At 42.7% G+C, this 27,642-nt stretch overlaps 1 protein-coding gene across 1 annotated transcript; it reads right to left on the bottom strand.

The window, feature by feature from the left end:
• Positions 1 to 1,120: 1,120 nt before the first annotated feature.
• On the bottom strand, positions 1,121 to 27,091 carry tmem63c (transmembrane protein 63C). The gene is made up of 23 exons (XM_030045293.1): positions 27,055 to 27,091; positions 16,445 to 16,670; positions 14,366 to 14,445; positions 13,270 to 13,357; positions 12,273 to 12,310; positions 11,312 to 11,454; positions 10,361 to 10,412; positions 10,133 to 10,241; positions 9,948 to 10,021; positions 9,696 to 9,776; positions 9,480 to 9,600; positions 9,124 to 9,257; positions 8,796 to 8,918; positions 7,672 to 7,825; positions 7,366 to 7,472; positions 6,668 to 6,754; positions 6,452 to 6,517; positions 6,167 to 6,329; positions 5,900 to 6,005; positions 4,342 to 4,509; positions 4,114 to 4,226; positions 3,828 to 3,902; positions 1,121 to 3,325 (listed from the first exon to the last, which is right to left on the bottom strand). The coding sequence occupies exons 2-23, from the start codon at positions 16,652 to 16,654 to the stop codon at positions 3,095 to 3,097; spliced, it is 2,523 nt and encodes an 840-aa protein (XP_029901153.1). The 5' UTR covers positions 16,655 to 16,670; positions 27,055 to 27,091; the 3' UTR covers positions 1,121 to 3,094.
• Between the last annotated feature and the right edge of the window lie 551 nt (positions 27,092 to 27,642).

Below are 27,642 nucleotides of genomic sequence, written 5' to 3'. Positions count from 1 at the left end.
CCCTGCTACTTACCCATGCTTTCTGCTGCACCCCTGTCTCACTGTCCTTCCCCATAGACCACAGCAGAGAGGAGCAATAAGGAGTTCATGGCACAAGACGAGTGGAATGAGCTGATTTCACTTTAATTTCAGTTTTCAAAGCACTTCACTTTTGACAGATAAAAATCTGTTAGCCCGACAGAGATCAATCTTGTACACAGTCTGTCCCTTAACCTTCACCTTGGAGAAATAACAACCCACATTAACAGCAGGCTGCCTGGTTGTTTGCTCTTCTTTTGCCATAAAAGTCAGTAATTTGGAGAGATGTAGTATTTCAGATACACAAGTTTCATAACTTAGAGGGGGAAAAGGCATGGGCATGTCTGGAAAACCACATGTACTCAGAAAATAGAGCAGGAATGACCAAGCTGACAGAATAGATGGGAACAGATATGACAGAGGTCCAGTCAAGCTAATTAAGCATGAAATCTGCTAGTGTGTGTTAACATTCCCTTCTTGCTTGGTCATCGGTAAGAGCACTGCAATACCTTTTCTTTTGTACTTTGCAACACATAAATTAGTTTAGTGGTGTGAAACAGGCTGCTGCAGGAGAAACCCACACCGCAATTAGACAGCTCAGAGGCAGATTCATATTGGATGCTCTCTGATCTGTGTTCCACACTACTTCACGATTCCTCAAAATGATCCTCATCTCAGTTGCAGAACACAGTCACAGGGTTTGTGTTGCTTTCATCTGTTTGTATAGTAAAGGACTAGAATCTGATTCCATTTCAAGTGGAAGGTATGCCGATAACATATATATGGTTTTATAATTCATAAAACCAGGAGCTCCCAATGGATTCAAATCAAACAAATGTATAGTTGCAGTAGAGACAAAAGTGTAGTTAAAATCGTATAAACCCTTTTAGATATTACACAGAGTGGAGTACATTTATAACTTTGGGTCACACTCCCTGTTATTGGTTCTTGCACTTGGTCACATTTACAGCTGTGAACTTTAAAAAAAAAATGCTGTACATCAAGGAGCTTTTCTGCTGTTCGGAGAAAACCTTTGGGTGAACCCATCAGCAGTCATACTGTCGAACATTTTAAAATCTAACTTGAACCCACCCAAGGAAACAACATAGACAGCAGAATGACACTGCATAAACAACTTTGAAAATGACTTTATCCTCTACAGAGAGCTTGGCTATACATCATATATGATTTGTATGATCACAGAATACAGCAGCTGAGAACTGAGAGACACCGGGTGAGGTTCACAGCAAGGCACAATCCAAAAGCTTCTTTAAAAAAACAATGACATGAACTGCTAGACAACCCATTAATTGATTATAAGTAAATAATGAATAAATAAACGAACAAATAAATAAATAAATAGAATTGGAGAAGTTATGTTTTCTGGGGTGTTGAAATGCATTTTTCCTATGTGTTTGTTTTTGTGTCTTCATCCTCTATTTCCCCACTCTTCAGTTTTCAGTCCATGCAGCATATTTCAGGCCATGCTGGATTGTCACACAAAAGGGAGTTTTTCTTCAAGGCACAGCAAGAGAGCATGATAACAAACTACAATCAGTTTACATTCAGTCTCTTAAGTAAACCTTCAGCCCACCCTGAAGAAACAAAAATAACCCCAAAATACAAAACCGGTGAACGTACAGAGATCAGCACATGGGGAAACTTGACCTTAAGTATAAGGAGATAAATGCATGGGCACAACCTCTCTTTTATACAGCACAGTTGACATGCAGCGGAAAATTACACAGAATGGCTTCAGCAACCGAGATCATGATGCAGGAAGGGTAGCATTTGAATTGGAGTGTATGTTTTTGTTAGCAGACCTTTCATTGCATTATTTTTTAAAGTGACAGTAACAAAGCAAATTCCATCACAGCAAGATTTGACAAGTACTACACAAATGAACATCAATAAATTATTTTGAACAATACTAGTAGTAAACTAGATTTTACTCAGTCTTTCAGCAACTCAAAAACTGAAATATAATGGCTATAGGAATAACATTTGGAATTTTGGGTGTAGTCATGTTGAACAGTTTGCTCAATTCCAGTACTTTGACTCAAATGCATATCAAGCTCCATGGCATATTTTTGAATGCTGTTAAAAAATCAAGGATGTGCTTGTAATTTTTCCTGTTAAAACTCAACTTAAATTCATAAATAAATACAACCAATTGTTTAAAGACCACAGTCACAGTCAAATAGGACCATAATGAGGGAATACTCTGATTGATTAAGATGGGACAGCCCTACAAATCATCAAACAAATTCCAATGGCCCCACCCCAAAGCCCAAGCACAATATCAATGACACCATATACAACTACCGATTTGGAAATACTGTAGCAAAAATAGCAAATTGTTAATAATTACAACAAGCGTCAGGTACAGTCAAGCTTCTTGTGCCTCCATAGAGAGTGTACGTATATTACATCTCTGAGTTTTATCCTGCCCTCCGTCTGTCTGCTCTCTCACTGCAGATGGCATCACAACTTGTTGCCCTCACCCTCTGCCTCCCATGCCCAGACCACTCTGTCAGTCTGCTGGGGTAAGCCTGCTCACACCACCCACTCCAATGGGAACTTTCACCTCAACTCATGGCCAAGTGGCACACATGGACAATGTTTCTCCTCTAGCTACTCAAAGGCAAATCCACCCCCGGTCACAATTGGTGCCTTTGAATCCTTTTCCTCGAGCGAATCAAGCCACAAAAGCAGATGGAGTCCCTGTCGAGGAGCATCCAGCGGTTTAAACTAAAGTACATTTAAGTTGACGTAGCTTCCGTGGAGACTTGATTTTTGGGTCATGTTCATAAGACAGCTTCTGGGGAGATTTTGGCAATCTGGTGTTTATACGTTTAGAGTAACTTTTTCATGAATCCTGCTCCTGCTTTCCCCTCACAAGTTTGGACAAGAGTCCTTTCCATCTTTGGGTTCTTCATCCTTCCTTATAAGCCCAATCTAGTCTGAGGGTGTGAGGCAGCTGAGTTGGAGTCTGAGGTCAATGGCAAAAACGCAGCATCGCAGCATTTAGCACTCTGTGTTAGGACAAACAGGAATCAGCTTGGGGGATACAGTGTTACTGGTAGCCCACGGGGCTGTCCATGAGGGGGCTGGAGTAGTAGGGGTCTGGAGGGTCTTGGAGCTCAGTCTCGTGGGTCTGGGCTTGGTCTTCTTCCCCAACCTCTTCATCCACCGGGCCGTGGCTAGAGCTCTGGGAGCTGGACATGGCACCGTAGCTGTGGTGGGCCGGGGAGGGCATGGGAGTCAAACCCAGCTCCGGCTCCAGCAACACGGATGCCACAAACAGCTGGGGAAGAGAAAATAAACCATGTTCAGTGTGGTATCCAAAGATCAGGTTAAATGTCCAGGAAGAAAGTGGGGTTTCACACAATGGAGACTTCTTTGAAACTTTATTTATTCCATATTAAAGCCAAGGCAGAACGTCAGACACTGAAGAGAAGACCAGTGGGCCCATAACTCTCTGTCTTAGCTTTAATATGGAACAAAGAAATATTTAAACAAGTCTATCATGTGTGACCCCACTTTCTTGAGAAACATTGTGTGTTATGAAGGAAAATCAGTCAATTCAAAAATTCATCTGTACATCCCACAGTAGTGGGTGAGTTAAGTCAAAATGTGTGGCAGCCTGGAAACCTCTCCAAATCATAGATATCTTTTTTTGTGTGTTTTGGGTGGACTGTTCCTTTATACCAATTTGTCAGGACAATGGTATGAGGATGATATATGGTGTTTTAAGACAATTTCTTCTAACAGGATAGAACTACTAGCAGAAAAAGCTGGTACTATACACTAGAGGCCGTGGTGGATGTTACAGTGCTCCTCTCTGCATCAGTGAATGTTGCCTCAGCCGGCTGGTCAGACATCTGAAAAATAAATAGATAAATAAATAAATAAATAAATAAATAAATAAATAAAGCGAGGAATGAGAAAAGGACCAGGTGGCTTACCAATAGCCTCCTGCCACTGTAGCACATTACACTCAAAATACACATTACCTAAATCCTCTCCATAGAAAATACGCGCTAACGTTTAGTCAGCTAAACATTATCTCATTCAGTCTGGGTGGGAGCTGACCTGGTAGCTGGTCGGCTTGTCTGGCTGCCTCCTAAGGCACAGGCGGATAATGGAAAAGGCAATACAGAGGAGCAGGGACACAAAGGTGAATAGGGTGATCGGGTGCACTGGGCCTAGCACAAAAAGAGCGGGGAAAGCACAGGGATTACCATTTCTCACGTATAATACACTGTGATGTGTGGAAAGTGTAATAAACCAGTAAGAATAAAGAGGTGTGTGTGGAAGTACCTAATCGGAGCACAGAGAAGAAGAGCAGCCAGAACATGCAGAGGATGGGAGCCACGATGACCTGACTGATGGCCGCTCTGTGGATCCACTGGTTGAGCTTGGTGGGAACGTATGCATAGTAGATGTTGTACCGGTCCACCATGTGCTTCAGGATCACATAGAGCAGACCTAGAAGCACAGTCAAGCACACACACACACACACACACACACACACACACACACATACACAGTGATCAGTATACAATTACAATTCACATTTGACAGATGCTTTAATCCAAAGCAACGTACATATCAGATTTATTCTTATACACAACAAGCAGAGAACAACGACATCAAGTGGTAAAAAGCTCTGGCTCTGGTCATATATCCAAAACATTACAGTATGTTACAGCGCAGTAACATTATAGTATAAAACATTACATGCTTGTATGGATTCATCTGCTATTTTAGAACAGCATTTTAGATATTATAAAGCTTTGTGCTTTTGCTACTCACTGAAAAAAATGAAATGTAGGACCCATGTTACATCAAAGTATTTTTTTTTTTTAACTGAAACAGCCTAATATTCCCTAAAACCTATGTTTTCTTAACATAAAAATAATAATAATGTCATGCCTCTTTTACTTCAAAAAGCATAATCTAACAGTATGTGTTGATAATAGCTGAAATGGTATTTATGGTCGAACTGCTACCAAAGGTGTGTTATTTAAACATACTTTGTTTTATTGACATAACGAAACATTTCAAAAGTTGTCATTATGGTTAGCATGGACATTAGCCACAAACATAACATCAACATTAGCAACATACATAATCCTATGTTGCCTCAACATAAAAAGAGGAGGAATGTCCATAAAGTCCTCATCCTCTGGTGTATAAACAAAAATGTCATGATCAGGAATGAATAAAAAGGCAGTCACTGCCATTTATATATATATTTTTATTTATATTGTGACCAGAGTTTGCCATTCAAATTTGCCAGTTGGCTTCCTTGCTCTCCAAAAAATATGTTTGTTTCTTGCTTGGCTCGTTGTTTGTTGGCTGTTTGGCTCCACCCATTGAGGTTTAGCTTAACCAATGAGATTATTTCTGCCTCCACAGCAGCTCTGTGTGTGAGAATTGTTTGTACAACTAAAACACCACTCCACAGAGAGAAACACAGGTAAGAGACACAGAGCAGCAGGGCCTGGTGCATTCTGCTCGGGATGAGGATCTGACTGTGGTAGTAAATAGAGGCTTGGTGAGGCTCTGGGCAGAGACAGGAGCAGAGTGGGCGTCTGGCTCGCAACTCGCTGTGTCTGGGCGTCTGGAACTACAGCAGCAAATTCACACAGTCTGCACCGGGCTGGCAGGCAGCAGAGGAGAGGGAGGTTATAGTATGAGGAGAGACACTGCACGCATACAGAAACACTCACACACACACGCACACACAAGAGTGAGGCAAGTGAAGGGGAAAGGATGAAGACGACAGCATGGAAAGAATGAAGGAAAGAGGAAAGAAGACGACCTACATTTCTTAGTCAGCGTATGTGCTAACACACAGCAGGCGCACGCTTACCAAAGGGCATGATAATGGGACATGTGATGCTGTAGGTCATACTGACAGCAAAGATACACATGGTCCAGGCATATTCTAGACCGAACTGGAACTCGTAGGCCTGGCTCTGCACAGGAAAACATAAACACAGTGAGCAATGTGGTTTCTGTGTGAGTCTTTTACATAACAACCACAGAGCAGAGCTTCAAACCAGCGCATGATCAATTGAATCCCACATTAAAAATAATAATAATACAAAACAAGTTGAGCATGAAAGGCTTGGCTCACCCGTTTGACATGGATGCGCTCAGCCTTGGACTTAGCGAAGCAGAGGCGGAGGGCGTACACCATCAGTGCCGGGATGCGAAGCAACTCCATGGCCGTGCCAATCAGACTGGACGTAATCACATAGTTTACAAAGAATGCACCGTTGTCAGGAAGAAACACACACCTGCACGGAGAGAGGATGGCGCCTGAGAGTTTGCTTGCTGATAAAATTACCACTACTGGTACATTTTCTTTCACACCGACATTTTTTTTTTTTAAATCGTTAGACAGAAGAAGTAACCTTACTGGAATTTCACATCCCTCTGATCCAGGAAATTGACATCAAAGAGCCATCTGAAGAACAGGTCCAGGCTACAGATAGAATAAAATATAAAAAGAATGGGTGTTTTTAAAAAATGAAAAGACAAGGAACAACCAAAGATTAAAAAGTAGGCAAAATCAAAAAGCAAGCTGAGAAAAGCCTAGATTATGCATACTGTAGTCCTGTGGAATTAGCTTTACCTGGATAAACCAAGTGAGGGCAGGATGATGACCATGAAGACCAGCAGTAAAAAGCACTTGTGCATCGTTACCTGGTTCTCACCGGATCTGAACAAAACAAAAATACATCAAATCAATACAACAAGGAACATAAGGGCATCACGGTGCCATGCACACATGGGTGTAAAATATACCTACACAGTAGAGTACACATCCTTCAGTAATGTAATGTAAAGTCTGAGAACTCTGTAGGCCTGCTGTGTTCATTAGCACAAACTACGCTTTTCACACCAGTAAACAGTTGATTTGCATTTGGTCCTTCGCACATCACGCCTGCACATTTGTGGGGGAGGTTATGTAAAGAAAGGGTGCTCATAGGTGCTGCGTGAGGTTGTATCCTTATGCACAGTTGTTCTGCTCCTCAGCGCACGGTGACTACTGTGCATATCATTATCCCCACATGGAGATCTCTATGACAACCTGCCCAGAATAATAGTGCAGGGAGACCGGCGGAGAGAGGGAGGGAAAGAGGGGAGAGAGTAAAAAGAGCAAGAGGGTGAAAGAGAGAAGCAATTGAGATGAAAAAAAAAGTACTGAGCATGGAGAGAGGAAAGAGGAAGATAGGTAGGAGCACATGAAGGGCTCATTTGAAGACGCTGAGGACAGACATTTCCATTTCAGAGGAGAGCGGAGAGTGGTCGGTGACAGCAGGTGAGTACCTGGTCCAGTGGGACTCGAAGAAGGCTGAGTAGTAGACGATGAAGGGCAGGAGCACAGAGAACGCCCAAAGCAGGAGGGTAGGGAAGAACTGGGTAATGACTGGATTCTGTTCAGGGAAAGCAAAAAAATTTAATTAATGTAACTGAAGTGAGGCAAAAAGTTGAAGTAAGGTCACACACCGAAGGAAAGAAAAAGAACGAAGGAAAAGGTTTACGAGTCAGTGGATGTTTTGCTACATAGAACGTGTAAAACTTTTCATCACCCCATAAAAGACCACACAGTCAAACTATCTCGGTAGCTCTGACCTGAAGGCTCTCCACAGGCCGAGTGACATTGAACTTGTCTATGGTGTTGACGATGATGGCAGGAGTGGTGAGGAAGAAAAGCAGGAGGAAGAGGAGGATGTTGAGGAGGACGCAGCGGAGCCACCAGCGAGAGCCGCACACTGACAGGTTTTCCCTGGTGATAGGAGAAAATACGAGCTTCAGCTTGCTTTATCCAAGATGTAAAAAGTGCGCATGGACGCCGACGTGCCTGCATGCTTTGATGCCTGAATTACCCAGCTAAGACATTTCTTATGTGAGAGAGAGAGTGTGTAGAGAGCAGGTTGGGTACAGCACACTCCAACGCTCAGTTTTAATGAAGGAACAGCAGTCCCTGCTCGACCCCAAAGCCTGCAACTACTCTGGCAGTTCCAGGCTCATAACACAAACATAAAAAATCATATAAAAACAGGCACACACACCCACACATATACACACAAATGCAGCCAATGAGGCATGAAGCACAAACAGTGAGTGCTACTGTCTCTCTGGTCAGTCTCCCATACATATGCACCACTCACTTGTTACATAATCTCACTGGGACTGCTGCACTGGCCTTCCAAGATGAAGAACACATACTAGCCCCCTCTTCACTGCAGCAACAGTCAGTGCTTTCTCATTACTCATACCTCTATATTTCCTGCAGAACAAAAATAACCACTCCCTCCTTACCTTGCTGCCTCCACAGATGCTTGTTAATCTGGGATACGGTGTCATATCAGAAAGCAGCTCCGTCAATCTAGTCCGAAACCTGTGTAATTGACCCTGGACCTGTTTAGGCCTGCTGTGGAAAAGGAGCTATTGTGGCTACTCCAGTCTCCTAAATATTCACTGACAGGGAGTGAGCTGTAAGCGACACATTTTCTGCGTAAATGCACTACAAAGCTATCATATTCCATTTGACACATAGCAAAATGTTAATATCTTGTACCTGTTATTGTTAATATTTTTGTTTTTCTTGCAGGTGAACAATGAAAGGAAAACACAACAGGTGGAGATGAACAATTCACTTATTGTATACCTGCATCCCTCAGGGGTACCGGCAAAGCACCACTGCTTTTATGCCCTATAACAGGGACATAAAAAAAGAAAACATTGATACTGACCAGATGATGTCACTTGGAGCAGGGGCGTAGCTGACCCTCCAGCTGTGAGACTGCACCACAGTGGTGATGCTGGACTGCTGAGGTCTCCGACGGCAACGCACTCGACTGTAGTCCTTCACAATGCTGGAAAATACAACAAAACATTCAACTTTTCAAGCTGCTGTGGAAAATGGGAACCGCCACACCGTGCTGTGTACAGTATTACATTAAGTTGATATCGTCTTAGGTCACAGTATGAGTTTTAGCTCTTTGCTCGAAAGCGAAGCTGTCAGTGGGATGCGAGGAAGTGAAATACATTAACCTAGATGTCACACTGTAGTTTACTCACACAGCCGTCATCCTGTCATCACGGAAAGTCACAAAGGCAATGCCCAGCCTCTTCAGGGAGATGCGATTCTTCTCGGCATTAAACTCATCTGTGAGCTTCTCTTCCAACTCACTGTAGTACTGCTCTGCGTCCACCTGCAGAGACAGGTAGAGCACATATTACTCATCACCTCACTGTCAGGTAGATCCCTCTTAGATTTGTAATGTCAAGGTATTTTGATGTTGCTGCACAAACTTAAATTTGGGTTGCAGTGCCATCCAGTGGTAAAATACTTACTATGCAGTATACGATGCTGTGAGTCTACACTAATAAGTCATTTGCTGATGCCCTCAGCATGTCAGCCTGATAAAACATACCTGTTCAAAGCCACAGATGTCGCAACAGAATATCTGAGCGCATGGATGTGTCTTGATCATGATCTTCCCCTCCTTTTGGGCCTTTGTGGTGAAATACAGCCTGCCCTTCATTGCCTTGCGCCTGCAAAACGCAGCATGCAGAGACACCGAGACAGTGACCCAAAGCCTCACATCGATCACAGTCTCTGTTACTCTGATCTGCAGCGGCTACCGTACCTCTCTAAGTCCAGCCTCATCAGCTTACAGACGTCGAAGCAGAAACGGATATCAGTGACTGTGCAGCTGGGGTAGGCCTCACTGGTGAGGGGAATGAGAGCAGTCAGTGATACTATTAACACTCAATGCAATGATAAAACGTGCCATGAATTTAGAGAATATGCTGAGAACATGAATAAACTGATGGAAGAAAACCCTTGAGAACAGGATTTAAGTATAAGGACACTTGTATATAAGAGGCTTGGTGCTTACTGGAAGTGTTTGGTGATGAGACCTGGGTCTGAGATCTCTCTGGGTATGGAGGTAATCATCAGTGTCCTGGCAACCTGCAGTGGATAATACAACCAACACATCACCTTTACAACACTTTACAGCAGTGTTATTTTCTTCTCAGGGCTCTGAGGGAGAAAGCGCCTCATGTGACGATGGTGACAGACCTTCTCATCTTCTCGGTACTCCAGCCGTGATGAGTGGTGAGCCATACACAGCAGCGTGATGATGAAGTAGACCAGAGCGAGGACACTGTGCAGCCACAGAAAGCTGTCCCTGTGATGAGACGTACAGGAACTTTCACATGCGCTCATACACACAGTCACTCCAGTGATTTTTCATGGCTCTGTGATATTTCACACGCTTTGTTATCACTAATGTAATGTTACACTTACTTTGCACTAACATTAGCCAGTGTTGTTCTTCCAAAATTTTCAGGGCTGTCTCCTGTAGAAGTAATCAGATATGACAGACAGGGAGACATTTTAAGTTTTAAATGACTTTAAGGAATAGCCTCCTCTTTGTCTGGAGGATGAGGCAATAATGAAGCAATGTAACTATTCAGAGAGCGCGTTTTTCCGCCCAATTTAATGAAATCTCTTGACAAGAAATTTCACACAAATTCCAAAAATATAGTCATGCCTAATTCAACTGTTTTACTTTGGGTACCCTTTGTTTACTGTAGCCATGGCAGCCTGTCACAGGGTGTTGGTCTATAAGATGACAGCCAGCAGTAATAAAAAAGGTGGCTGTGGACAACCGAGCTCCTCATAGACCCCATAATGGCTTACACTCTCTATAGGATGGCTTACTCAGTGCTTCCTACTAAGTCAGCACACAACTGCCAAATGAGATTTCTGCTGCTATTTAGCAGCTGGTTTTATGCACCATTCCAGCCTCTGACACCTACATGTGTATGTTAAGAGGAAATGAAGGACTTTCTATTTCTATTTTTCCACTAGATGAATTACCACTTGTAGAAATAGCTATTTGAAGTACAACGTTCTACAATCTGTGTGTGCACGTGCATGTTTCAGAATAAGTTTGTAATTATTTGTTTTTATTTTAATATGATTTTGGTGTGGATCTGTATTTTTTGGAGGAAAAGGTGAATTCCATTTCCCCCTAAGTGTTACAGACTTTTTATTTAGCTTTTTCCACGGCTGGATTTAGTTTTAGCTGTTGGCCCTTTTACACATAAATGCTTTGGTGTGAGGATGTGTACGGATGTCTCTGTGTGGCCTGGCCTCTTTCCCTGAGAGGTACACCATGTGCCTCTCCTGAGGCTGAGGATATCCCTTGGCCTGCAGACAACCGGCCAGACCATGCTGTGAGCACCAAATTACCTAGGAGATTCCCGGAAAAGTTGACAGGCAGGATTATGGTCAAAGACAGCAAGCAGACCACAGTCATGAGCAGGATGATGTGGCGCTGGAAGGACAGGTATGTGACAGCATCGATGCCACATTTACTGCGGATCTCCTCATCCCTGCAGAAACAGGTAGGGAATCATGAGACAGGGTAGACGGGTGTGTGTGTGTTTGACTTGTTATACCTCTCCAGAGTGTCAGAACTCCCAAATCCTAAACTTTTGGGGGGATCTACAATAATACACAGGCAAAGAGAGGGGTCAAGTAAGTTGCTGGCGTGGGGATGCTTATGAAGTGGCGAGACATAAACATATCAGCGTATTCAAATGGTTGCAGGCTTCAGCCATTGTAAGGATGCAGGCCAGGACTTTGTGTCTACAGCTCATAGCTCACCACGAGTAAAACTCTGCCACCACTACGCTGGTGCCAAAAGCTGTGGTTGCCCCGGACAGCTCAGGCGGGAGTTTCAGGAAACCCAGTATCATAAAATAGAACAAAAAAAAAGAAAAAAGAAAAAAAAGAAGAGGTGCTTGTTGGTCTTATGGCAGCCCACACATCGAGAACTCACAGGGTGGGTTTGCTCTTTCCCAGGGAACCCAGGGTGAGCCACTAGCACGAGAGCTAAAAACAGAAGCACCCAAACTCCACCATAATACTATGGAAACCATGGACACGGGGAATTCGCTTTTTTACAAGTCTAAATCGGTTGAGTGCAGTCAGACTCCAGCGGGTGCAAATATTCAACGGGAAACCACGGCACCACTGGTCGCATGAGCCCAGACTCGTTTGTTTTTGCTGCTTAATGAGATATAACATGAGCGCTTACATTTGATGGTGACATCAGCTTTGAAGAGAGAGGCCCAATAAAAGGATGGGAGTTTGGATGGCGGGGGGGAAGGGTGAAACAATTAAAGGGCCAAGTGCTCTGCGTACTTACTTCATATGGTAAAGCGATGTGAGCCAAGAGCAGAAGCCCTGGAAGAGGAGGAGAATTACAAAACATCCAAAGGACTGGTTATTAAAGATAATAAATGACATATGTAAGCGAGTCCGTGCACAGGACATCTGGCTACTAGCATGCCTCTACCATTTGCATAATAATAAGGCCTCCACAGTGACAAAGACATGGAGTTTTAATAGGTCTAGCCTGAAGCAGTAACCACTTTACTGCAGCCTCAGCTTTTGTGTAGGCATTAGGCGATGACTTGAGTCAGACTCTGTCCTACACTGTTATAAACACAAGGAGTGTGACCTCACTTTATCACACAGGTGGCACTGAGTCACAGACAATTCAGCTGAGTCATATTCCAGACTTCTCCCTTACAAGGGTGTACACACTGCCATCTCAGACAGCTGGGCATCATTTAAATGTGCTACTTATAGCTTTTATATATAGCTTATAGCGTTTCCAAACAGCACTACATCATCGTGAAATTAACTGAGACAACGTGGTGTAATTACTGTTAACAAATTACACTATGAACACCATGGTAGCCTCTATCTCACTTCAGTGGTATTGCTAATGCTAATTTCCCAAAGGAACTTTACCTTGCTCCACTGTGTTATTGCGCAAAAAAACAATTTTGGCACACAATATAACAACACACAGAACTCTATAATGTATTAAAATGAATGCAGTAATGACTTAATGATGTTAAAATGCTACAGGTGCACCATACAAAATCAAGGTGTGACTGAAATGAGGACTATTTAGACTCTATTGACAAGAACACATGGAATAGTCACAGAATTTAAACCATTAATTAAAACCATCAATATTTAATGTTAATCAATTTATTCCAGTTTTGTCAGTCGAGTCCAAATGTCCTCACTTTAATGAAACGCTTACATCACGTACCTTTTAAAGCTATTTAGGAGCTCTTATGAGTGTTTAGCTGAAATAGTGTCTGTTAGGCAAACTAAACACAACTCACCATGTCCTTGGTTTCAGAGTCAGACGGGCTGGACTCTGATGGAGACTTCTCTTTCTCACTTGGTTCTCCATAAAACAGGGATGTAAGACTGAAACGGGTAAATAATGAAGGTAAAGAGCAGGAAAGGACAATCATAATGACTGGATGACATCTACTGTATGTAGGCTGAGTTTTTTTTCAGTCCAATAAAGACAATGAGCAGTGTGATGATTGAGGACGATTAATGATGATTTCTGTGGACATTTCTCTGTGGGCCGTACCCCTGACAATTTGACAGCATGTCAAATTAAGCAGCATAATTGAATTTACATGAGCGTCCATCGCTTGGCAAAACACACAGATGCTGCTCGCCCCAGGGTGCTATGGAGCCGCTGTTGGTCAGGCAGAACTAATCAAGCCTGCACTCCCGCTGCAGAGGGGCTTCAGGTCAGGCAGAAGAAAAACCACTGGAGATTCACGCAGACTGCTGAGTGGGCTTTAATTCATTTTCAGATCTGATGAGGTATCTGAAAAATATGGGGGCACTGTTGCATCCAAACCACTGTGTGTGTGTACATGTATTATTAAAACATTATTAATACATGTGACGTTTGGGCCCATCTGTTCAACAGGGCTCTCAATTAGTTCATCTGATGAAAGCCCTGGTGAACAAATGGGCCAAAATATCATATGTTTTAATTTGTAGCCTAAAATAAAACAATAATTCTATTTTTGTACTATGTTTCAGAGTCTCTGTGCTGTCCCCCTTGGGCTGCATTTTCTCGCAGCTGGTTGAAGCACTATTTTTTCCTTCTACTTGTGTGAACATGTTGCCCTTTCTACAGTTTCACCATTAACTTAACACAAATGAAGCAACACAAATATTGCAGCCACCACTCCAACTGCAAGCTATAGCAATTGCAGGGGCAACATCAGGACTTTAATTCAATTCCTGCCATTTATGCTCAGTAGAGGGAGCTGGAGGCTGCAGCATCAGGACTCAGTTTCAGTGAAGATTATTACTCCATCTTCTCCATCTTGAATGTAGATTCAGCTCAGACACCAGCAAGAGAACATTTTTTTTTTAATTTTCAGTGCAATAGAGCAACACCCTTACCTGTCATTCTCCATCAGCAGCGCCAGGCGGCCGTAGTCCCATGCAGCCTTCCTCAGACAGGAGAAGACCAGCAACAGGAACTGTAAGACAAAACACAAAACCTGAACACAGAGCACCTTAGAACCCTCAAAAGAAACACTCACATGCTCACACACCCAAACACACACACACACACACACACACACACACACTAACCTTCTTTTCCCATCCCTGTCTAATGCGACCGAAAATCTGTAAAAGCTGCATGATCAGAGTATCCCCCTTCAGACTGAAGATGCATATTCTCAAGATGTATACAAATAATAGATGGGTCCAAATACAGCAACAACAATAAGCCATCTTGGAGTAGTATGTGGTTGTCTTGGAAACAGAGAGAGGTCACACATATGCACCAGTGACAAATGACAAGTGCGGTCAATAGCAAGAATTAATCTGAACAGCCTCTTACATAAACGTAGGATAAACTGTTTGAAACAAGAGAATCAAAAAATACCCGTGCAATCAAGTATTATAATACACAAAAGAGAATTCATTTTGAGAACGGTGGGTTAAACATGTAATAGCACAGTAACTGGACTCTGATGGATGAATGTACTGATGAATGTTTGACATTAACTACAGCATAAATCATTGACTCATTTGAGTTTAGTAGATATTGGGTTTGGGGGTGAGGATGACAGTGGCGTTAATAGGAGAAAAGCTCCCATAAATGTGGAATGATTAATTTTTTACTGATCCAAAGCCATGCATAGGTAATCAGGGCAACCTTGACTGAGGCTTGGAGATGAATAACGATTCTGCTTTTGTATTAACAGCCAAGCCTGATAACGCATCCTAAACTCCACGTTGACACAACAATCTCTCCACTCTCTCTTTCCTTTCTTTGTGTCCGGCTCCTCCCCATTGCTATTATTATTATATATTTTTTTTGTATTTCTTGTTGTTGCGTGGGCACGCTCTCCTCAAGTCCCGCTGATGATTTATTCTGTATGATGATGGAATTGATGCAGAGGCGTGCTCCCATCACCTGGGGGGGGGAGCATGCTTTGACTCAGGCTTGTCATTAAGAGACGGCGCACAACCCTCCATGTTGTCCTGACAACCAGGCAGCGATCAAACGAGCCAATTAAAATGTGGGGGCGGTACACTGAGACTGATGGCAGTGCAGAGATCAAGTTTGACAAGGCCTGACAGCAGAACTGAGGTAGTTGACAACTGAAAGATGAAGCCTGCTATTATGTGGGAGACAGGAGCAAAATATGCAAGTATGTGTTTGTAAACAGTGTGTATGATATTGTATTATGGGAATTGTAACAATTAATCAGTTTTCGATTCGTCATGCGATATGATATCACCTCTTAGATATGCAGAGTATGTGTTTGTATTTCTTTGTATTTGTGTGTGTTCTTGTACTCCTGGCTCTAAAATTCCTTGCAGGGAAAAGAAACTTAATAATATCCTCTGAGTTGGCAACGTTTTGCTGGTCATCAAACTGTCTCTATCCACCTCAAACTTGTTCCTCTTGGACAGATTCAGTTTGCTGGTGTTCTTTAGCAGGAAATAGCTCCAGGGGGCGCTTCACCTCTAAGAACTGTGGATTATGTTAGGCATCTGTGTGATAGTTTTTGGAAAGAGCAGTTGCTGCTCATTTTTCACATGTGAAGCTTTTTTTTTTTTTTAACATGTGGCAGCCTGACACCTGCTGCTCAAAACCTCCAGATTGTAGGCAGGGATGAATGACTGGAAAAACTGTAAAATCTGAATAACAAACTAACAATTTAATGTAGTGAAATACTTTAAAGAAAGTATTTTATCATTAGACAGGCCAGAGGAATTTTCGGGTCTTAAAGAAGGTCAGTGAGCTGATGAATGAATTAGTAAATAAAGTTATAATGAACATCATTTCCTTGCATAATTAGATGAAACACTAGTTTACACAGGAAGTGGGTCTAGAAAAATTCAAAGGGGATTATATGAACGCTACATCACATTTTAATTGACCTAAAATATCTTAAATTTGAAAAGTGTGTGTTTATGTGTGTGTGTATGTGTGTGTGTGTGTGTGTGTGCAGTATCTACCATCCAGAGGACCACATTGATGGCGAGGACGGTGGGCACCCCTCCGAAGGGCAGGCCCTGCAGGACGCTGCTGCGGGAGTGGGCGCGGTAGCATCTTTCAGCTGTGCTGTTCTCTTCCCCGAGGGACTCCAAGAAGCTCAGGACATCCAGCTCCAAGCCCCACCCCTCCACAGGGGGCGCCCTCGTCACAAACAGCTCTGAGTTGGCCATCAGCACTGCACCATAACTACAGGGAGAAGACATGTGCCATGAGCCATGAGGTTGTTATGACACAACATTCACCTGACTGACCTGCTGTACTGAAAATACTCTGCAAATACGTTCCTCACTATGATTAGTAATAAAAAGCCGTAGCATACTGTTTTAGGAGGACATAAAAACAACAAATGCATGCTTTCAGGTGCCAGTGGTGGTCTTGGAACTTTATACACACTGAAAACAATTCATATAGTCGTCATGATGAGTTTAATGAAAGCCAATACTTCTCTGCAATACCCTCTTTCCTTGTTTGCTTGGACCTAACTGGAAAATAATGCTTTAATCATGTCATTTGTTGCCACAGTGCAGTTTTTTTTTTTCAATTCACTGTGGTCCTATACAAGCCTATATTTACACAGAGCGAGAACAAACAACTACAATGCTTGTACCTTTTAAAAGAGATTGGAAATGAGAGCACTGCTTTGGTAATCATCATTACCTCAACATGAGCAGTGAATGCTATTGAGATTAAATGCTCTGTGTTTTGTTAACATACAAGTTGGCATTGTTGTCAGGAGCTTTATCAGCACAAATGTCTCCCACTCACGCTAAGTGCAGCTATGACAAGGGGTTTGCAGAGGCCAGTGTAATGACCATCACAGTCCATTAGTGGCTGTTGATCTGTATCGGCTGACAGGTGGAAGTGGACATGTCATATTAATGTGAGGAAGCAAGTGGACAAACGAGGCTCCTTTGAAATCCACAGTGCAGTGACAGGAAGATGTTAACCAGGGGCAGACACATATTGATCACAGGGGACAGCCTTTATGTTGTTGCTATGCTGCATGGTTTTGCTGCGAGGACGATTGTTTATTTACTAGTTTATTTGACAGGGGCAATGCAATTTGATATGTGTCATTTCAAAATGAAACGCTGATGTTCTGCATACAGACATTACAGCCATTTCCAACTCTTGACCCTGTTGTTAGGGTTTTCATCAAACAGAAAAACAATGTAAATCACCTTCACAATATTAAAGTCAACACAATCGGCTTAGTAACTTACTAGCAACTGTGTACGTTTTTGAGTTTGTTAAACTATCTTTTAACTCTTGCATTGAAATTTTAAATATCCTAATCAATGTTCAATCAATATCAATTTGTAATGAAGTGCACATTTTAGAATCCTTGTTAGAAAAAAATGTTTGGGCAAAACAAGTCTTACCCTGTGCCATTTTACAGTTTTCACTGACTGAGCCCCTTGTCGTCCTAGCCTCTCATATACTGATGTGTATACATAGATTATCTAGGAATAGGTTTTGTAAACATTTAAAAACCAACTTATTTTGTGAAAACTGAATGAAATTGAATCCAAATTCAGGATACAAATCTAAAGGCTTTTGACTGTGTACTCAACTGCAAATTTGAACAGCTTGTTGAGGGTTGACGTTTGTTGCCACAGTCTGTGGATTCCCCTCTGCCTCCCGGAGCATGCACAGGATATGAAGCTATCATTCACACTGCCACGGACACAGAATCAAGGCCTGAGCCATTTTTCCTCCAACAGCACACACTCTCCCCTGGTCGATCAATACAGTCCCGACTCCCAGCTGCCCAGCTTGTGTACACTCCTCACAGAACAAATAGTCCAAGGAAATGGAGTAGCAACAGAGTGCTGACCAAGCTTTGCGTCAATACTGTGATTCCAGCTGACCGAGAGGCATCAATCCTCAGACCTGATGAGAGAAATGAGATTCCACAATGCATTCAGGGATGCTGTTACTGATGGAACAGAGAGCTCCTTAGTCGACACACCGTGTGCTCTGCAGCAGTAAATTGCAGCCAAAACTGCATTACAACCCTCAGCCAACGGCACTGCTGTCCAACTTTCACAAGAGCTGTAAGGTGAGAGGAGCATGAAAAAAGAAAAGAAAGAAAAGAGAGAGGCAGCTAAAGGCCTCAAAATTGGCACACATTACTGAACTCCACCTCGCTGTGGATTTATCGCTGCACCAGTGATGTCACTGGCTGAGTAGCTCTCACAGTTTGTAGAACATTCACTAAAAAGGCTCTCGTTGTGCAACAGACGTCCACAACATGATGTTTCCTGAAGAAGATGTGCTGCAGGAAGGAGAGGGATTGCTGTGCTGTGCATCAGACTGTCCAAGTGGGGGTCTGGGAAAAGCACAAAAGTCCAATAAAACAGAAAAGTAACTTATAAACTGCCCTGTGTTCATCCCTGTGGCCTCTGTCTGACTTCCTGCTGTGAAAACTCCATGTTGTACTCAATGTTCAGTAAGTGCTGTCCACAGGGTCTGAACCTCCCGAGGAGAAGAGCAGGGAGGAGAGTCCCTGTGGATGGAACATGGAGCAAATCTATAACACACACACACACACACACACACACACACACACACACACACACACACACACACACACACACACACACACCACAGAGTGCATGGTCTCTGAAGAGCAGTGTTTCTCCAGCAGCTGATGCACCATAGAGCACATGGTCTTTTTCTTACAATAATGCACTATCCCATCAATCTGTTCGAACGGATTAACTTAATGATAAAAAGGATTTACCAACACCATGGGCTTACAGTGCAGACACGGCAGTGTTCCCAAGTGAGTTTCTTCATTTCAACTTGAGAAAATGTTAGTAAAGTCAAGGGAAGTGACTTAGTGCACAAATGAAAACTAAGAATAGTGGGTAACTTAAGTCCTTGGTTCAGATAAAGAAAACAATTATTTTGGCAGCCCAGATGCTTTAGTGACACTGAATGATGAGCTTCAGGCATTCTTCCCCAAGTGGATGCAGATGAGTTTCATGTTTTCTGATCAATACAACTATGAATGAACTAGACCTTCCTGATAGGGGATCGATAGCTTCTTCAGATTACATGGTGCTGCTTTAAGAGAGAATTCACGTGGCGCGATGCTGTTTATGCTGTTTATAGAACATCTGACTGTTAATTTGTAAACAATTACATTATCATATCAGACAGTGTGAGGTCGCGGAGGTGAGAGGGAGAAGATCAACTCTTCTCTTAGCGAGCTGACAATGAGTTGAGCCGACGGCGGCGAACACTTCAAAGAGCAGCCATGTGATTCGAGTGAAGTGTGAGTGTTAAACAGCAGGCAAAACGAAATCAAACACAGATGATGTCTTCCTGCAGAAAAAGATATAACAGCTAGCTCATCTAATGGGAGCAAACTGAGCTCAAAGTAAGAACTTGACAGAACTTTACCGGCTGATAGAGCTGGTCCTCTTCCTGCCTCTGATGAGTATTTCTCTGTCACCTTCATCACTGCCAGAGGAGGAGGAGTGCGCTGCTGGCTGCTGATGGTAATAGTGAAGCTCTTGCTCTCTAATCCCAGGGCAGAGCAGGATGCTGGAGCACACAGGCTAACTACAGTCATAGTTAACAGGACATTTGGACCAACGTCACAGTCCTCCAGCCAGCATGACACAGCAGTTTATCTATGAGACTCTGTATACACACTCCCTTCGTGCCTCTCCCACCCTTCATATATTAACACTTGCTTGCACACCTATCACTCAATCATTTTCCTATTCAGCTTATTCAAGTCTGCAGAGTCTCTCTAATCCTATCCTTTACCTGTCTGTCTAAGTGTTTTGCTGAGTTCTTCTCTCCTCGTCCCTGAATCAGATTTCCCAAGCCAATGCAGCAGATTGCAAAGTGAAGTTAAGCTTGGGAAGCAGTGCTGCACTTCGAACGTCCAACTCCAACACCTCCGACGAGATATACCCAAGATTGGGTTAGAGAAGCAGAAAAAAGGGCAAGCTGTGAGGAATACAGCTACTGTAGCTCAGGTCAGCTAATCTGCTCAGTGCACTAGAAAAAAAACAGCTGAGATTGGTGTGTGTGTGTGTGTGTGTGTGTGTGAGAGAGAGAGAGAGAGAGAGAGAGGAGAGATGAGAACATCCCTGAAGTGATAAAGTCCAAACAATTACATCACATCTCAGAAGAGCAGTTACTCGCAATCAACCCCGACTCAAACCAGCTATCTGTCACTACAGCCTCATAATATTTTGACAAAACCATTTACTGCTTATGCTGTAGTGGGATTGCTATTATTTTGGGGGTATGTTTGGGGACGTCCTTAGACAGTTCAAAGTAGTGAGAGACATTAATAATTCAGTGAGAGAAAGGGTGATAAAGGTCCCAGACCAGGTTCAAACCCAGGAAATTGAAGCTACCTGGTATACAAGCAACTCCGACACCACCCTGCCCTGCCTGCTACTAAATTTAACATTTATTCTGCAAATCTAAACCTTTATCAAGTGCTTTGTTATGTCAATTTAACAATATGAATCTATGCTATCATACCACAAAGCCAAGCAGGAAAACATGCCTCATAAAGTCTGCCTAAAGTTTACTGCCAGAGGTTCAGCAGCCTCAAAGAGAATGCACAGTTGGCTCTCAGTTGGGGCAAAACTCTAATCTACAGCATAAACCATCTGTGCAACAGGCCTAGAACATCTCTCTCTCTCTCCCCAGTGAAACGGACATTTGGATCAAGATGCATTACCTGCCTGAGGGAGAGATGGCCCTATCGCGCCCGTGAAATGAACCATAAATAAACCTTGAACTGGCTTTGACATCCTAAACCTCAGCGCCCCAATCAACTGTCACTCACTCAGGGATGAAAAGACGGCCTCCAAAGACGGCTTGCAATCGCCATAAATAAAACAATAACGGCTTCGGAGCTGTTGTTCTGGGCTTGACTGCATTGTCTGGATCCTTGTTAAACATGCCGCTTTCCCCTCGCTGCTGATTTGTTTGCGCTGGCAGAGATGCTCCCTCAGCCCGGCACTGCAACACTTGCACGGGAAGGAAAGGTTTGACATTTCCCCTGTCAACCACTTCATCTCAAAGACCCAGCGCTGGTAGAATATGCATGAGCATTTCATAGCTCTGCATATCCCCATCACTGAGACATAGTAATAGCACAATAACAGACGTGCAGCCAGACACAGAGGCTTGATTGCAGAAAATATAAAAGTGAAGGTGAAGAGGAATGAGAGAAATTCATAAGACTTTAGAATTGCCATGTAAATCTGAAACTGAACCTGTGATTGTAAAGTTTCTGGATTTCATACATCTTTAAAATGCAAAGTAAAACTTATTTCTCTAATCAACTGTTCACCCGGCAGTGAAACCCCACTGACATGAAAGCAGGAGCCATTGCTGAATCAAACCTTTCCCCTCTCACTGGCAGCATGCGGGGAGGGATTGGGTGAGAGTAGTTTTCCATCACCCCCTACGGCGCTCCTGGGGTGGATTTTTGACTCTCTCACTTATCACAGGTCCTCGGGAAGCCCTCCAATAATACACATGAATTAAAACATTAACATGAGGCTGAATAATGGTTTAATAATAAAGGAAACAAAGATGGTGCAGAATCACTTGAGGAATTAAATGTGGCTGTCTACAGCTCCTCTCTCATTTATGCTATCATTTGGACAAATATCCGCTCTGCATTTTGCACGGATATTTTATTTAATACACAATGGAGATGCCATGTCTTCTCATTCCCTCTGTGAGCAGGACTTCTGTGTTACTATGAGCCCAAGGGATATGAAAATGAAAATGTTTTCTCCTGTTAGGGTCACTGATGCTGGACAAGTCAAGGGAGGAGCCAGAGCAGATTTGCTTATTTGGGAGTTGGGTACAAGGCTAGCAACTTCCCCCCATAAAAAAACATGAGCTAATATGGGAATAGAGATAAGAATGGATAATAGCTATAAACCTTGTGGCATATCAGCTGTGGAGCAGCTTAGCTGTAAGCATGACCAGGGGCAGGCAAATCCATCTGGAACCTGCCACTGGGAATCTACCAGATGTTTGCACCAAAACTAAGACCAAAACTGGATTCAGGGATGTCTGAACCACTGTCAAGACAGGCAAACGCAAGTGACCAATGAACACACAAGCAAGGATGCCCAAAAAAAATATGGAGGACAAGAGACAAAAAAGGAGTTTAAAGGGATGAAGCTGAGCTGGAGCAAGGCTTCTGTGCTGGTAGGTGTGAAGGAGGATGAATTAATAGGTAATCTCATTCCCTGGTAGCCCACAGGAACTACAGGCCGCTCCATCCTCAGAGTTTTGGGTGGAAGGTGGGAGGGTGATGTTGGCGGTGTGGAGGGGCTGGTCTTTGCGAAACCCAGCCTGAGGGGAGGAGGGGGGGTGGATGCTATAGCACAATCTGCTCACCACCTGCTCAGCAGTGGGGGTTGGGGCTTTCCTTTCTTCTCACCTCTCTTTCTCACTCTCTCTCTATCTCTGTATCAAACACAGAGCACTGAGGTGTGTCTGACAGCATGGTTAATGCAGAACCCCCCCCAACTCTGCCTTTTACTGAAGGCTGAATGAGCCATAGCATGACTGGAGTGATGACTACACATACAGACTGAGCTCAACAAACCAAACACCTGCTTCCTGTCTGGCTGCACATGCTCAGTAGGTCCCCAAGGGAGCGCTGTGTGTCTGCCCTGCTGCTGTGTAGACTGTGCCATTTCTCATTATGACCCATCTGGCATCCACGGTAGCTTGAGACTAAGTTGCATTCAGTTTCCACTTAAAGCTGGATGACACTAAACATGACTCATCTAGCAGCTCTGAACCAATCTCATCTGAAACTGGCCCAGGAGTCTCAAAGACAAAATTATCCCCATATCAACCAAATAGTGCACAGTACTCCTTTTGAAAAGAAAAAGAAAATATAATCTCTATTCCCTCTAAGCATCTGAATCATACTTAATTTGGACATGCAATCCATCTACATACATGTTTCAAGGTACTGACATGACCTCAATCAAGCAAAAAGAAGCTAAATAGAAACAATTAAAAAAAAAAAACAAAGCAGTCATCAGTTTTGCACACTGCCTTTATCAGGCTATATCCAAATTATTCTACTCATCTGTGAGTCTTTTTTTTTTTTTTTTTTTGGAATGTTGCTTTGTTCTAGCCAATTAAAAAGAAGGTGAGCATCTGGATCACCAGTCAAAGGCTTCTCCACAGGATGTCAGGGAGGATTTTCATTATGAGTGCAAAGCCGTGCAATCTCACTTCAGCCCAGGAACCAATTAGAGGATGGTGTGATGCTGAAAGCCTGCATGGTTTACAATATTGCAGGATCTGATGTAGCTACCTCTTGAGTCACTAAACTAGAGAGAGAACCAATGCTACAAATAGTAAACAAAAGTTATAGCCAGCATGAAAGATGTGACATGTGAGAGGATAAAGCAGGACGAGATTTGTGTATTGCCATTAATAGCAAACACTACTCCCTCATGTTACGGTAGTAGGCAGATGGAAAAATGCTCTGTGCTGGTAAATATCTATGCATATCAGTGATTATCCTGACTCTACATACTGATTCCTGCATTGGCATCGCTGTAGCAGACCCCTGTGGGATAGCAGCAAACTTCGCAGCAGGAATCTCAAATAGCAGGGAGCCTATTCTCAACAAAACACACAAAAAAGAACAAATCAGAGCCCCTCAGTATACAACCGCCATGGCTCGATGTTAAATGGAATACAAATGGAGGCTTCACAATTGACGGCAAAACCTTTAGTCGCAATTTTGTTCTAATAGATTCCGCTGATGTTCGATTTTCTGTCAAGAGGGTTACATGCAATAGTTTTATGACATGTTTATTCATATCCAGCAGCCTCTGAAATGTGAAATGTGGCCGGGGGAAATGAGTCACAGAAATACGACTCACAAGTGATGCAATGTGGGATGCACGCGCACGCACACCACTACCACCAGCACCACTGCCATTATCACTACCAGCAGAAAAGAACTATCGAAGTAAACAGGAAGATGAGTGGTTTGTGCTCATCACTGGCAGATATAATGTGTGTGAAATCTGTCAACAGTGGGCTGTTCCTCAGATGTAGAGTAAACTCAGGTTCTTTCTGGAGCTGAAATCCCAATGATAATGTTGCTAACAGTGGAATGCACTGATGAGAGAGGACCTTACTGCACAATGCACAAGACCAACAACAGATAACAGCTTGATCCTCGACTGACGTTTGACATTCCTGAGGCCAAGCCCACAGTCTGAAGAACATTATCCGTCCACCAGCCGTTTTGCCTGTTCTCTGCTCTTTCCAAACAAGACAGAGGAGATAATGCCATTTGGATGCTTCACATCAGTGGTTTTCAAAATGGGATCTCAGCAGATCCTCCCAGCCGCAGAGGGGTCCTTACGGGGCTTTCAGTGGGTCCACAGCAAAATGAGAAATAGCTTAATTTCACTATGATTCACTACAAATGAATAGAAAAAATGTATGAGTGATTATTTTAATCTCATCGCTTTGAATGTATTAGTTAGTGTTCATGAATCACATCGAAACAGTTTATTACTCAGCACAAACTAATATAGCTTGTCATATAAGAATCACTGGGGCAAATTTGTTTGGTTTGGTTTCCATGGAATAATGAAAGTCAACTTGGGGGTTTGGAAGTTTGAAAACCCCTGATTTACATAATTAAATAGTTCTAAAAAAAGGAATGATGTTAAACCACAAAGTATCTTTAGCACCTGGTGATTTCTGCACTTTGCCTCAGTCACATGTGGAGCTGTCCACACGCTACAGGTGCTGAAGTGAATGCAAAGAGAAAAAAGCTAACCGCATAGCAGATTTCACAGTGGATGTAGTTTAGGATGTACACACACACACACACACACACACACACACACACACACCACAACAACTATTATGTTTCTGTCCACTTATCAAATGCAGAAGTGTGCACTGTAAAATCCCACCATATCCCTCTGAGTATGGCCAGCTCTTGTTTCAATCTCAGCCAAGAAACTCCTGAAATATTCATGCCTGTGTTACTTGGAGATGACTAGCCTTCATTTGCAGCCTTTTTCATTGGAGACTTAGTTCACACTGCTCTTTGAGAAGTCTCATATAACCATGATAGACCAAAACCACAATGCTGTATGGGTAATAATTCAAACTAATTGACTGAACTCTTTCTTAAGTCGATGAAATTTAATTTGTGTTTCTTAAGTGATTTTTAAAGCATAAAATCTCTATTAGTAGAACAATAATGACAGCCTAAAATTGGAAAGCTCTGTGATTATCAATAGTTATTAATCTTCTTAATGTGTAACTGAACCTTAGTTGGCATTTTAGACCAGTATAAATGAGCACTCTGTGTATCTTCATTAAAATCCATTAAAGAAGTTCATGATGACTTCCAAGTACAGATAACAGGACGCTTCTCCATTTGGCATTCACTTTTTTTTTTTTTTTAAGTAGTCTACACTGATGAAAAACCACTCCATCATAATGTGTGACACACTACATAATACGTGACACACACTATAATTGCAATGCAAATACAATACCCAGGTCACTCACTAAAATTTCAAAAATTCATCACAGGATTGAGATTTTAAAGGCCATTTTTTTCACCACAGTCAAATGTCAGGGAATGAGAGAAACCCTTTTTTCCCCTCTTTTCCCTAATGCAACAGCATTTGCCTTGGCTTTCAAACTGCAAGAGTCCAAATCACATAGACTCATGCAAGAAATGCAATGTCATTTTTAGTTGGATACATGCCTCCTAAAAATCGTACACAGAACTAGACACAGAGGTGACAAACATTACAAACATTTGTGCAGCAGGATCAGCACAGACTCAACAGGTCACACTACTTGCTGGTTTGGCCAATAAGGCTTTTGTGTCTGAATGAAGCCACCAGACCGCAGGCAGCACAACAGTGGCAGACACAGGGAAGGCAACAATAACATAGGTTTCTGTAGACACTGTGGAAAGATGGGTGGACTAATGTTTGGCAAATGGGAACCCGATTTTAAATTTGAGGGTTTTTATTGTGATTAGAAAACAAAACACTAGGTGGACAATGAACAATAGGTGCACCAGCGAGGAGGAGAGGTGTGTTTGGTTTGGATGTAAAGGTCTGACACGTTGCCAGCACTATCCTCATCCTCAGCAGCCGGGGAATAACATGATACAGGAAGCTTCTGACAGAGTCCACCCGAGGCTGCGATCTCCTGATTTCAGCGTGAGAAATACGCTCAGTTGTAAGAAGTGAATCTCTAAACCTGAGAGAAATGTGGCTCTGTTTCCATGAGAGGGGTTTTTGGCGAGCCTGTGGTGCCCATATGCGCCGTTTACTGCAGCACTCACAACAGCCTGTACACCCACCTTCCCACGGCTCTGTAACTTGATGAAAACGATTACGCCACAAAAATACCCCCCCCCCTCCCACCCCCCTCCCAAAAATAAATAAATAAATAAAATAAAATAATAATAATTAAAAAAAAAAAAAATCCACGTTTAGTCTACGTTAGCACACGGATGCATGAGTTCAAAATTCACATTGCTCACCTTACAAAGCTTCCTGGTCGCTGGCGTCTGATGATGGGGATGCTGCTACTCCCCCCCCCCCCCCCTCGGAAACCAAGAAACAAGAGAAACTCCCACCTACTCAGGGGCCGTCTGACAATTTAACACCTGCCTTAAAGGTTGGCTAAGGGAGCGTCGAGGATCTCTGCTTGATTTTTTTTTTTTTTTTTTTCAAAATTTTTGGATTTGCGACTTAATTATTTATATAGGCGATATAAAAAAATAAATAAATAAATAAACTGTTAATCCACTGAAGGATGCTTGGCAATCTGGACATCACTGTGCTTTTTGTTTGTTAAGAGATGACAAAGCAATGAGTTTCAGTCTAAATGAGACTGTAAAAGGTGACAAACTAGTAAATTTGGTGCAACTGATGCGGCATATAAAATAATAATAATAATACAAAAATCCGGGAGAAAATTAACAAAATAAGGTCACATGTCACAAATGTCACACATTTGACAGCACTTATAATGCGAGCAAATGACTGAGGATGCCATCTACTGGAAAGTTGTCTTTTTTGTAATGTCCAAGACCAAAACCACTGCAAACTGACCTTTTCCCTCCTCT

This window comes from Myripristis murdjan, chromosome 22, assembly GCF_902150065.1.
Source record: "Myripristis murdjan chromosome 22, fMyrMur1.1, whole genome shotgun sequence".
In the NCBI taxonomy this organism is placed as follows: domain Eukaryota; kingdom Metazoa; phylum Chordata; class Actinopteri; order Holocentriformes; family Holocentridae; genus Myripristis; species Myripristis murdjan.
This window is presented reverse-complemented; position numbering and strand designations above follow the sequence as displayed.

Bases quoted from the DNA above. Each gene is read 5' to 3' on its own strand.
- tmem63c (XM_030045293.1), bottom strand. From the start codon at position 16,654: ATGGCCAACTCAGAGCTGTTTGTGACGAGGGCGCCCCCTGTGGAGGGG. The intron at 6,330-6,451 runs GTAAGGTTACTT...CTCTCCGTGCAG, and splicing joins CAGAGGGATGTGAAATTCCA to GTGTGTGTTTCTTCCTGACA. The intron at 3,903-4,113 runs GTCAGCTCCCAC...TTTATTTTTCAG, and splicing joins ACAAGCCGACCAGCTACCAG to ATGTCTGACCAGCCGGCTGA.